We start from the raw sequence: 13,402 nt of genomic DNA, 5'->3' as shown, positions 1-13,402 counted from the left end.
CAGGGGTGATGTCTTTCATTATTTTTGAATAGTGTCTTGCACTTTGTGTGGTCATTAGGAGTTATGAGGAGAAACATTATTAGCGTAACGGAAGTAACTATGTTCTTATTGGGTCAGTAATTATATTAGTTTGGAAAAGCTGAGCCAAAATATGGTTTTCTGATAGATTTCTATGGGAAGATTGCCGCCTTTGACATCCCAGAAGCTCTTGGATCTAGAGAGTATGTGTTCTTGGGGGAGGAGGAGGTCTTCTGCTGACTGGTGAAATTGTGCTGCAGAGATCCAGAAGGGTCCGTGCCCCACTGGGAAACCCTTTGGAGAATCTGGCCCACTCTCTCTGGATTGCTGAAAATCTGTCTAGCTTTTCAGTTCAACTTGTATCATTTGTATTCAACAAATACAGAACAGAGACATCTGTGGTGGAGTAGATGTGTGGTTAAAAGTGAATAGTTCCGATTTGGGAAGGGATGCGAGTTATCGTAAAGTTGAGAAACAATGACTGATGTATGAAGATCATTTCAAAACAACGTCCAGTGTATTCCTCAGATCTATATCTGAACGTATATTACATTTGTTGTTAATTTGCAAGAATATCATAGCAGAATGTTTTGTAGATTAACTTTAACGTTGTAGCTCTTGAGCACTGGTTCTCAACCAGGGGTGATTTTGCTTCCCAAGGCACTTTGGCAATGTCTAGAGACGTTTTTGGCAGTCACAACCAGGGATGGAAGGGGCGTGCTACCAGCATCCCGTGGAGAGAGGCTGGAATGCAGCTAAACTTCTTATGCCACACAGGGCAGCCCCCCCAAAAAGAATTATCTGGCCCTAAATGTCAGTAGTACCGTTGTTGAGAAGCCCTGCTCTAGAGTTTGCATGCTATCTAAACTTCTTAACCTGATATTTAGGGTTTACTCTAGTCCGTCTAGTTTCTGCAGAGCAAGGCCCGTTGGTTCTAATCTACGTGGGTTCTCAGCCAGTAGAGGTGTCCGCTGTTTATAACTTCCTTCTTCGGTATCATTCCATGGATAGTCCACAAATATGTAAGCATGTACGAGCGTATAGGTATAAATACACAGTGGTCAAGTGGTGGCATAGTATACACACTTACCTGTACCTTACTTTTTTTTTTTTCCTTGTCCATATAGAATATATATCAATACACATAAAGGTGTCTTATTTAGTTTTACAGCTACGTAATATTTCACCGTTGGAGGCACCATAATTTATTTAACCAGTATCCTATGAATATCCTTATATGTATATACATGTCAGCTTGCCCTTGTGTGAGGAACAGCTGTATATTTACTGATCTGTTTTGTTTTTTGTTTTTTGTTTTTTAATAGCCTTTCTTTTCCCCCTGTTTCAGAGACCTTCATGTGTTACCTGGCCCCTGCCTCTAGTTCTGATTCTCCCCTTTCTTTCCAGACTTGGCTTAAAGTGCTACCATGGCTGCCCAGAAAGCCCTGAGTTGTCTTCTTCCTTCAGTTCTTCCACTTCTTGGCAATCCACCCTTTTGGAATTTGTTCATTTGCTGCTTTTTAATTTTTTCCACATGTGTTAATCCATTGTTTTCTAATTAGACTATAGGCACTTCTAGGCAGGAGATGTGTCCCGCTCATCTCGTGGCCTCCAGAATACCTCCTAGCACAGGCCTACCTGGAATTTTTTGAATGAGTGAATGAATTCTCTCTTAAATGTGAGCATTCCAGGCTCTCGAATTATGATTAAGATATTGAATGTCATTGGATTATATTCAGTTTTTAAACCCAGTATTTGGCATAATAAATTTTTTTTTATTTTTTATTTTTATGAAACCAGCTTGGATCTAAACCAGCTTTGGTCTTTTAAAGGAGACTGTTTTCCCTTCTCTGCTACCCTCTCCCAGTCTCCTACCAGATTTTTTTTTTTTTAAGTCTCTTGTCAGTTGTGTGTGAATGTGTGTTTTAAAATATACTTGAGCCCTACCTTAGGAGGTGTTAAATCTGTAGCACACATGCTATTCTAGGGCATTAGAAAATTTATTTTCCAGATGGTAGTTTAGGGTTCTCAGAGGTGTAATTTTTTTTTTCATATCTCATGATTTGTAAAATTGTAGCTATTATTTTTACATAGTTCTTAGGTAATGTGGGGGCATTTACAGAGCAGGAGCTAGTGGGGGAGAGTAGAAAGAGAAAGGAATTTGTAGCCACACAAACCTGGGTTCAAGTGCCGGCTCTGGCCACACTTAACTTGCTCCATCACTTTGGACGGAACCCTCCATCTGTGGGGCCCTCGCTTTTTGTGTGGGGCTGAGAGGTACATGGGATCAGGGGAACAGTGGCTATAGTCCTTCCCACCCTGCTCCGTAAATACTCTGCCTAAGTAAATTGTTATGCTTTGCTTGTACATCCAGGCTCTCACCACGTCAGATACATGTACAATCTAGCAAGCGGGGCGCTCACTGCTCTGTGAGAAGGGCTGGAACCAAGGCCCCACTTGGTGTCCTCTCCTCCCTTCCATTTTGCCACCTCTTAGGCTCCTTGTATATTTGGTGCTGCCACTGCCTACTTTCCTCATTTGTATCACACGTGTCCTTTTGGGCTTTTTGGGAGGATTGGCAGTAATGATGTGTATAAAGCTCTTAATAGTCTCTAACACATGGCAGGCATTCAGTCAATAATATTATTATTCTGTTTTGATAATTCTGTAATTATGTACTTGATTTTACAATCATTGGTGGAACCCAAGAGTTCCTGATGGTGGACATAAGATGCTGTCGACTGGATGTGGTATAGTCCATCGCCTTGGTGTGGTGTTCAAATTCTGCAATTCCAAGATGATCCTGTCTGTGGAACATATGCCACTGTCCCCACCTCGTCTGCCTTGTTACTGTAAAATGCAGCTGCTTCACTAGGATTAGTGAAGGAAATGGTGGTGCTTTTAGTGAAATATCAATGAAATGATAGCTAGGTTTTATAAACTAGGATGGGTCATGGACTCCTGATGACATGTTCTGGTGTCAGCACTGTTCGGGGAAGCCTTTGATTTAACCTGATGGGACCTATCCTTTGAGAGTTCCTATCTTGTTAGGGCAAGAAAAGAGTGACAGATAAAAGTAATCTGTGAGTTGTAGAAGCCATTTTTAGCATTTAAATGAAGTCTGGATGCCACCTCCAGGCTGTTAGAATTAAGAAAGCAAAATAGCTCTTTATGTGTAAACAAAATAAAACAATGTAGCACCTCACTTACCTGCAGAAGAGTAGTGTGGGGTAGTGGGGAGAGCCCCAGACAGAAAATGTGGACGGCGCTCTCCTCATTTCTCATCTTCCACTTGACTGGTGGTGAGATCTTGGGCAAGTAATTTCTCTCAAGCCCCAGTTTCTCCTGTTGTAAATGGAGGGGGTTGGCGACAGTCGCCTCCATCTTCCGGCTCTGAAGACTATCTGCTTTTTTGGTCACCTAGAATGGATTCTGCATCCAAAATAGTTGCTTTTATGTATTTCTCATCAGGGCACATCTGATGGAAAAACCAGAATCAGGGCTTGTAGTTCTTTTAGGCTTTGGCGTATTCTGCTTTGTATCATCTCAAGTGTCAGGCTTCTGTCCTTGAGGCAGTATTTTTACCACATTATGCTAATGTTTTCTTTTTGGTTCTGTTGCCATGCATCCATTTGAAAGACTTTTTAGAATTTCTGGCTCTCACAGTAATCTTGTGCTTCTCCGCCCCCCCCGCCCGCCCCAAACTCGAATTCTCTGTATTTTATACTGTTTATATCTACACATCTTCATTTTCAAAAATGTCTCTTTTGGGTATAGTTCAAGTATGAGATGAAATCTCATTGGTGAAGACATTATTTTAGTGAACTCCAGGTAAAGTTTACTGAGAGACTTAGAACTGCACGTTTACATTTTGATGATAAAAAAGGCAGGGGCCCTGCTCTGTCAACAAACTCAAAATCAGGTAGAAGGGATACTAGTGAACAAATAATAAGAAAAATATCATATGTGCATTAGTAGAAGTATGTACAAGGCAAGGAAGGAGTAGAGAGAGGGGCGATTAGTCAGACGTAAGTAGAGATGGCCAAGGGAGGCTTTTTACCGAGTAAAGCCTCCGTAGGGTGTTAAAAGGTGAATGCATGTTTTCTAAGTGGCTGAAATAGTGTTGAAAATGAAAAAGAGAATTCCATGATGCAAAGGAATTTCCAAACCCCATAATATATTCAGAGAAACACAGTAGTGCTGTGTTGTTACAGCAGTGTGTGTGTGTGTGTGTGTGTGTGTGTGTGTGTGTGTGTGTTGGGAAGTGGGAGGAGGTGAATGGTGGCAGTGGAAGCTGTAGATGCGGGCCAGATCTTGAAAGAACCTCACAGACAGTGGATAACCATTGAAAAGTTTAAAGCAGTTGAGTGACACGTTGAGGTTTCTATCGTGATGTCAGCGAGCCAGAGACTGGAGGGGGCTGAAATTGAAGGTGGAGAGGAATTGATTGGGGAATTGTTGTTGTAGAGAAGTTGTGGAGGGCCTAAAGCAAGCACAGGTGTGTGGAAGTAGAGAAGGAGAGGAAAGGATGGCATTTGGGACTCACTTAGCAGGTAAAATTGAAGCCACTTGGCATTTGTGTGGGTGTTTGGAGTGCGAGAGAGAGGAGGGGGTCTAGGATGGCATTGCGGTTTAGTGGGTCTGTTGTGCTGTTGTTTGAAAAAGGTACGGCAGGAGGGCGAGCAGGGTGTGGTTGGAAGCTGAGGAGTTGACTTTTGATGTGTGGACTTGGAGGTTATGGGAGACCTGGATGTGGAAAGCTGGAGATGAAGATTGGTAATTATCAGTATGCGGGGAGGGCAGGAGAGAAAAAAGAACAGTGCTGGAATTCCAGGTGGTACGGGGGCCTCGTTGGGCTCTCGTGCGGTGCTGCAGGTGGGACCTAGTGGGTTGAGGAGAGCGTGAAGTAGAAGGAAGTTGAGATGGTAACTGTAGATAGTAATTGCATGTATGGTGGTGGAATCTTCATTAGAATAAAATCTTATTTCTCTCCTGCAGAAAGTATACCTTGTTATATTGGCTGTTTGCTGTTATCATTCTCATATTTTGTCCTTATGACTTACTGGTTTCAAAGTCTGCCCCACTCCTAATCTGTGGTTCAATTCCTGTATACCTCAATTCGTAGGGTATGTGATTTTTCCAAAGGTAATATAGTTTTAAGATAAAATATTTTGGACAGTTTTTTCTTCTTTTCTCTTGAAGTTTTTCCTTGAGTCCTAATTATTGTTTCTTGGCCACCATTAGCTTTGTTTTTCCTACTCTCAAATTATACCCTGTCATTTGGTTATCTTAAGTCTTTTATCTTTTATACATCCTTTGACTTAACCGTAAATCACAGCCCTGGCTCACCTCTTAATAGAAAAATACGGTTTTGTAGAAAATTATGAAGTTGCAAGTAAAGGTCTCAGAGTCTGCCTACACAGACTTTTAGGAGTGCTTTGTTAACTCTACTACATACTTTATTGCCTGAAGGACAGAGTTTCTTTTCATAAAATAACAACTATCTAAAAGCAGCCTTGGGAATGATAACTACCAGGGGGGAATATGAAATTTCCATTTTTCATCTTTTGGTATTTGATACGGAATGTAACCATACATCCTGGCCAGAATTTGCCTTTGAGGTGACTCTTCAGACTCAAAGGAGATAAGATCTGACCAATGTGGTGGTGGTGGTGGGGGTGATGTGGTGGAGATGGGCTGTTTACACTATTGAAAGTATAAATAATGGAAGAGAGTTGAGTGATACCTGGGAAAGGCATCTAGGAACTGAAATTATTGGTAGATTTTGAGGATAGGATAAGTCTAAAATATAGGACATGAGAATTAAATTAGAAAGTAAAGAATTCTTGGTACTTAGAAAAGAATTTAAGGTTATGATAATGAAGATGATCAAAAGACATTTTTAGAATGAGATCAGGAAGAATTTCCTGCTCCAGGTGAGGAGCAGATTGTTACCATTTGTAATTTATCAGAGAGTAGAGAAACCAGCAGGCACTTTGTCCTTTCCTTAATGGCTGTAAATCTTAATAGTACTGCACTTGTTTGGTTAATGCTCCCTTGCTAATATTCATTTAGCATCTTAGGGTGTCTTTAGATTGGTTTTATAGGGTTAGTGGATCCTCTGATGTTGACTGCAGAATTTTGAGTGTGTTGTGTATTTTTGTGGTAGAAGATCCATAGCTTTTGATGGAATATTCAAAGACATTTCTGATCCAGAATGGTTTAAGCTTGATTTTACCACACATGCAGCTCTGCTAAATGCTGCTCTCTCGGACAATATAAGATAAGATTGGAAAGAAGCAGGGTCTTCCCATTTATGGCAGTAACTAAAGATGAAAAATGAAGTTGTTAGAATGATTTCACCCATCTGGGCCTGTGGTTTTCCCTGTTGGAAGGTTTCTTCTGGTAGTGAATTCAGTTTCTTAAATACGTATCTGACTCTATATTTTCTGTTTCATCTTGTGTCAGTTTTGGTAGGTTGTTATAATAGTTTCACAATTTACAAAGTTTGTAGTCAAGTACTTAATCCTTAGAGCTTCTTCGAAAAGGTGTGTATTAATAGAAGATCACCAGCACCTGTACAGCTTCCACGGTTAACATCATAATTATCTGCAGCAATTACAGCTTAGGAGTTAATTCAGTCTTCACAGCAACCCTGTGAGGTAGATAGTAGTGTCAGATATATTATTTTATTAGATGATTTAAAGGAAGTAGAGAGAGGTTAAGAAACTTGCCTAAAGCTACTCACCAGGGTAACTGGCAGAGCTGATTTCATTCAGGCTGTCTGGCTCCATAGCCAATACTCTTAACTGCTATACCTAATGCTCTCCTGGAATCATTCTTTACAATAGGAATGAGGACTAAAACCCAAAGATTGGACTCCTTCCTGTGTACTGTGTTCTTTTCATTGAGTTCTTCTAAATAAACAGGTAGTAAGGCTTTTGATTAGCTTTTCCCTGGATCTTGCTGCTTCTGACAAGGCCAGACCAAATAGGCTTCAGGATTAAAGGTTCATTTTTGCTTAAGAAACAGCTTCCCATTCACTCCCTCCCCTCACTACTTCACTACTATACCTTTGTGTTATTCTTGAAGTAAGAGTGCTTCTTAACCTTGTTTTTCCTGCTCTACCACTCCCTCCTAGTATGTAGAGTGAATGGTGTTTGGGGGGTGGTGGTGGTGAAGAGGAGCTCTGGAGGAGGGCCGAGTAGTTCAAAACTCTCCTCTGTTCTACCCAAACTACAGTTTCTCTCTGTCCCACCATTAGAAGCAGGCAAGCTTTACTAGCAGCCAAGGCATCCTTATGTTGCTTGCTTAGCTTCAGTTTGGAGCAAGGGAGTTAGATGATTTGAACATCCCTCTATCTCCATAATGGCCCCTAATCCTTGGAAGCACTTACATGTGTACAGACTACTTTTTGTTGTCTTTCCTGGGTGAGGGGTGTAGATGGGCAGGCCTGGGCCCAGTCCTACCACTTACTTAGCTGGGATCTTAGATGAGTCTTTACCTTTTTAAGCTTGTTACTCCACTGTGACTTTATAAGGTTGTTGTGATGTCATTATCGCCATCATTAGTCATGATACTACCTTTAGCACCCCTGTTAGACTTACCTTTTTCTTTAGATGGGTTAATCACATTTTCTGGTTACAGTGAAGTCTTGATAGCCTGAAAGGCTTTTTTGGGTGTGGGTTAGTTTTTTTTTTTTTTTTTTTGTCTCTTTAAGGTAACTTCCCATATTTTTTCTCTGACTATAGACTTAAAATTTTAATTCCCTGGTGGGAAATTTCATTTTTCAAGTCTTTTTTTATTTTTTTTGGAGGACCCTATAAATCTGCACGTGCCTGGATGTGTATAATTATATATACATGGGTATATGTATCACCCTTAGTTTACCTAAATACAAATTTTCCTGATATACTTGCCTATTCATGTTTATATTAATAATTTACCATTTCTCTCCTGTACACATTCTCTCTTAAGGAATCTGACAGGGATTTTAATGTGTTTAGTTTTAATTTAAATGTGCTAAGGAGTGGGTTTTTACTCAGGAAGCAACTGAGCTACTCATGATTGCTATTTGCTTCATTTACAAGCTGTAGTCCTTTTGGCTTAACTGCTTTACAGATTGTTCAGAGCTTTCAATATACTTAAAATTGTTTGACAGCTGTGACTTTTCTAGCGCTGATGTGTCCAATACTATCATCTCACTCTAAGGAGAATGCTCCCCCCCTTTCTTTCCCTCTCCCCTGAAGCTGGCAGCAAAATTTTGCAGGATGAGTTATAGTACTGCATTCAAGTTTTGGTTTCTCTTTTCTCCTACCTTTTAATTTAACCTCAAAACTGAAAATATGGTTAGAGGTGTAAGGAATACTTGTGGAAAAAAATCTAAGAAAAATTTATGATAAAATGATTGGGTAATATTGCCTGTGTTTTATATATATAAGTGGGTCTTGGCTAATTCTAGCACTTGCTGTTAGTTTATGTAGTTCATTCAGCCCTCTCTCTACCGAGGACAGAAGTGAAAGAGGGAGGGATTTATTACTTGATTCTCTAAGGAGAAAGCTGGCTATACCTCTGTGATGCATATGAGCAGGAAAAGCCGGAGAAAATGAGTGTCTTCTATGTGGAATTCTCAGAGACGGTAATGCCTGAGGCAAGAATTTGGCAAGAAAACAACGAGCAGGTCATTTCCAGGAGGTAGTTGGCTTCTGACCAATGTGAAAAGCCAAACTGGATTTGTAGATGAAAACAAGAAGAAATACGCTATCCAGTGACTTCTGCAGAGGAAGTTGCCTCTGGAAAGTGAGGCTAAGATAAGGGACTTCTAGAGTTAAAATGCAGTTACGGTGCTGAATAAGAGAAAGGTGGGCGTTGGCTGAGCAATGAAGGGAAAACTAGAAAGACCAGAGCTCAAGGCAGCTGCAGGTCCTGGGCAAGGAGAAGCAGTGCCAGGAGGGCAAGGGGTGACACATAGTGGAGAGGTTGTTCTGGAATAAAACTAGGACTGGTTATAACTATTTTGTAAGTTGGAAAGCAAGTTTATCTTTTAATAAAATGGATAAGCAAGCTATATTGGAGAATATAATGTTTCTTTGACTCTTCAGAAATGTAGGTAACAGGGAGTGGGGGCTGGGCAGATAGTGTTAGCTGCTAAATGAGCTGCTTTGAAATACTGTGGGATTTCCCTTTCTGAAGAAGTTAAGGTCTTTATGAGAATAGGGTAGAGCACTCTGGAATAATGCAGGCCTCTTCCTTTTGTGGGACTTCTGGCCTTCTCTAGAAAAGTTAGAAAAATGTGTTGAGTTTAGACAGTAGAGAAGGTGCTGGAAAATTGAGTGTATTTCTGCTGCCATCAGGTACAAAGTGGGGAATCTGTTGTGCCCTGTTTGGGAAGGTAAGAGTAGTTACCTGAGGGGTAAATTATCAGAAGGCAATGATCTTTATTTTTATTTTTTTAAAGATTTTATTTATTTGACAGAGACATAGTGAGAGAGGGAACACCAAGCAGGGGGAGTGAGAGAGGGAGAAGCAAGCTTCCTGCAGAGCAGAGAGCCCGATGCGGGGCTCCATCCCAGGACCCTGGGATCATCATGCATGACCTGAGCCGAAGGCAGACGCTTAACGACTGAGCCACCCAGGCACCCCGGCAATGATCTTTAAATCCACATTTAAAATGGAAGCTAACAGGGATAGTGGGCAGTTCCTGTCCCTAGAGCCCTTTCTTGGTTTCTTTCTGAGGCACTTAACACCCGCACTCCAGCCTCCCTTCTTTTTTTTTTTTATTATTATGTTAATCACCTTACATTACATCATTAGTTTTTGATGTGTTCCATGATTCATTGTTTGCGTATAACACCCAGTGCTCCATTCAGTATGTGCCTTCTTTTTTTTTTTTTTTAAAGATTTTATTTATTTATTTTGAGAGAGAGAATGAGAGAGAGAGCACAAGAGGGGGAGCGGGAGAGGGAGAAGCAGACTCCCCACTGAGCAGGGAGCCCGATGTGGGACTTGATCCCAGGACTTTAGGATCATGACCTGAGCCGAAGGCAGTCGCTTAACCAACTGAGCCGCCCAGGCGCCCAGTATGTGCCCTCTTTAATACCCATCACCAGCCTCCCTTCTAAGATGAGGCCAGCATGCCTCCGTGAGGTCCTTGAGGGAGGGTTGTCTGTCTTACTCTCCCTTGGAGTGGCCTGTCTGACTCAATTTGTTATGAAGCTGTATGGGTAAAGATGTTAATCTGTGATCATATTTTTAGTTCAGATGCATTTTTGTTTTCATACCTCACCAGCTAGCCCAAGGTTTGTTTTCCTGATGCAGGGTCACAGAGACACAGAATAAGGGACAGTGACAGTTTGGGCAGTTTCCTGTTTATTTTTAGTGATTTCAAATAAGGACACATACTCAATTGCCGGAAATGAACATCAGAAGCCTCAAGTGCTTTGTGTGCTTTTTTAAATTCAATATTTAAGAGGTTTAATTTTTCTTTTAGTGTTAGCTAATTTTGAACCATAAAGTGTTCAAAGCAGATGTTAGAATATATGTGTCCTCAAAAAATCCCCGTGTTGTTACTGTTTTATCAACTTGTGCACTTTGGTTCTTACAGAAATCACTTAATTTAGCAGTTAGTACCTTTCTAGGATTGAAGACCCAAAGTCCCTGTACAATGAGATGTGGCAAAAACCTGGTGTTGCATGGCTAGCCTCCGTGCGGGGCGTGTGTGCTTTGACTGCAAACACCAGCCAGTACGAGGGCCTGCTCTGTATTTATACACAGTAAGCACTATGACTATTGCAGTGTTTACACCTCTATTTTTGGATTCTAAGATTTAATATCAACAATCTTCACTTTTGGATTCACTGCTACATTTCCAATTTTGGAGACAGTGTAATATAGTTGTCTCTGTTTGTGAAATACCATTTCTCTGTGATGATTTTGTGCGGGGCTAACGGACTCTGGAGAGAATTAATTTTAACGTTATGGTCACCACTTCAACAGGTAAAAAGTTGCTTCTTCTTTTGAGCAAAGTCTAGTCTTGTAATAGAAGCCTAATGGGAGTGGAGTGTTCATGGTTAGGATTTGTGAGTAATAAGGGGGAAAGCGGGGATGAGTCTAGATTACAGAGGTCTTGGCAAGCTAAGTAGAGGAGGTTAGACTTAATCTTACAGACAGCAACAGGGAGCTGCTAAAGTTTTTGAACAGGAGATGAAATGTAAATGATATTCTTACTTTTCTTTCTCCAGCCCCACCTAGAAAGTCCATACCGTTCTGTCAGCTGCCTTAAGGAGGTTTAAGGCTGGCAGATTTACCCCAGAATGGCTGATGGCAGAGGGCTGTTGTCCTAATCTAGTCAGATGGTGGCAAAGAAAGAGGAAATGGAGAAGAATATATAAAGGAACTCCCCATCTCTTATATTTTTCTCCTGTGCTCATCAAAGAAAATTTAAAACCAGAGGACAAAAAATTATCTATAGTTTCATTATTTAAATGCTATCATTGTTCACATTTTAGCCAGGTTCCGTCTAGCCTGTTTTTTAAATGAGGCCTTCCCTTAAATTAAAAAAAAAATTCGGATATACTTAACATGCAACACAGATTTTAAGAACAGGTCTTAGGCAGTGAATGTTCATTGAATTTAATAATTCTGTGTACTCATATAGCCATAACCGCGGATTTAGAAGATTGCCATCACTCAGGAAAATCTCCTTGTGCTCCTTTCCTTTTTCTTCTTGTTAAGCATTTTTCCCCCAATCTTACTATATATGTAAATTGTATCATACTGAGCTTACTATATATATATATATATATGTAGTAAAATAATATATATTATTTTTATTACTTAGCATATATAATTATATGATTTTAATTAAAAGTTTTTTTCTTTGGCATTGTGATGTAAACATGCTTTCATGTAATTAAGTAAATCTAAAAAACATTCTAACGGCTACCTAATATTCCATTATGGAGATACATGATTGTCTACTTAATTGTTTTGGGGCATTTAAACTGTTTCCAAATTTCCACTATTAAAAATAACACCACAGTAGCACTGAAGAGCCATTGTGAAGGCATAAATAAAATGATTTAAAGCAGGTACAGGAGAGGAAGAGTTAAAGAAAATTCTAAAGGCTTAGAATGAGGAAGGTAAGAAGAGAATTCTAGAGGGAAGTGGAGGTCAATGAGGATGAGATTGGTTTTGAGTAGATTGAATTTGAGATCTAGGGAGGTGTCAGAACTGCTCTGTGTATAACTGGAAAAAGTGGAATTAAGGACATCCTAGTGTCCTGGAAACAGAAATCCTAGTAGGGGAGGGGACAGAGCAGTGATTATTGAGAGAAGAGCCTCACGCCATGGATTCAGTTTTGCGTTATCTTGAGTTCTAATGCTGACTTTTTTGGGGGTAAGGATTTTTGTTGTTCATTGGGTGAACGACGACTTTCAGGCATTCGTCTGACTTCTGTCTTCATGATCTCAAAATCCAGAATGTGCTTTCCTTTCTCTTTTGCTTCACACTAAGACCTGTTAATCTGGTTGGTGTTAATTCTGAGAAAGAAAACTGGTGATGGTATCACTTTACCTTGGCTAAGGCTAGAGAGCTGCCATTTGGTTTTCTTGCGGTTCTACTGGATTCTTTCCCACTAAAACGGATTGACATGTTCGCATAAGAAAATTAAATTACCTGAATTAGTAGAAGTTACTGGAGAATGGAAGGTGTAATTTAATAGGAAATAATTGCTAACTTTTGAGTAAATAGGGGGAATTGAATACATGCATATATTTACTTCCTTTACCTCCTGAAATCAGACAGAAATTACTGAAAAGAAATAAAACCCAGAAGAACAAAGCAAAATGGAGAGGAGATCTCAGAATCAGCATTTTGGAAACTAGAAAGCAAATGAACTGGTGGTCACTATGTTGGCAGATGAGAAAAAGCTGAGCCATAAGCAGCCACAGGGAAAGTCTGGAAGTCGCCGACTCACACCACATTAACCGCGGGAAGGTTCAGAAAGGTGCCTTTCAAACAAGTAAGGGCACATGGAGGCAAAAGGAGGAGACTTGGTGGAAAGTCTGTATAAGAAGTTGCTAGAATTCCTGATCCCACCTCACTCCCCCAAAACCAGGCGGCTAAAGACTGGAGGTTGACTCTCTGCAGAGGCTACACTGGAGGGAATCTGGTTCCGGGACATGGACATTAGGCGCTGCCGAGAGCAGTGGGTACCTTTCTGAAAGTAGCAGAGCACATTGAATGGGAAGATCCTCAGCTCTCTTGCCACTCAGCCCTCAGATCCCTTGTGCCTCTAATCATGAGATGGATGATTCTTTGGAGAATCAGACAAGCCCAAAAGAAACATCGAAAGGCACCAATTACAGGAGCATTCTTAGGGGGT

General features: G+C 40.5%; 1 protein-coding gene across 3 annotated transcripts in view; it reads left to right on the top strand.

Annotated features, from left to right (window-relative positions):
* The window catches only part of PPP2R5E (protein phosphatase 2 regulatory subunit B'epsilon), a 148,551-nt gene that overhangs the window by 77,465 nt on the left and 57,684 nt on the right, over positions 1-13,402 (top strand). Inside the window, exon 1 of one of the 3 annotated variants that reach the window (XM_073895341.1) lies at positions 10,930-11,013. The exons of the other annotated variants lie outside the window; for them this stretch is intronic. Within the exon in view, the coding sequence (XP_073751442.1) occupies positions 10,945-11,013 (69 nt within the window). The 5' untranslated portion in view covers positions 10,930-10,944. Of the gene's footprint in view, positions 1-10,929; positions 11,014-13,402 lie in introns of those variants that run through there. 3 annotated transcript variants of the gene reach the window in all.

Source organism: Callorhinus ursinus, unplaced genomic scaffold (genome assembly GCF_003265705.2).
Source record: "Callorhinus ursinus isolate GAN/ISIS: 27379988/994484 unplaced genomic scaffold, GSC_fseal_2.0 scaffold8, whole genome shotgun sequence".
Classification (NCBI taxonomy): Eukaryota; Metazoa; Chordata; class Mammalia; order Carnivora; family Otariidae; genus Callorhinus; species Callorhinus ursinus.
The sequence above is the reverse complement of the archived record's forward strand: the minus strand, read 5'-3'. Positions and strand labels throughout refer to the sequence as shown.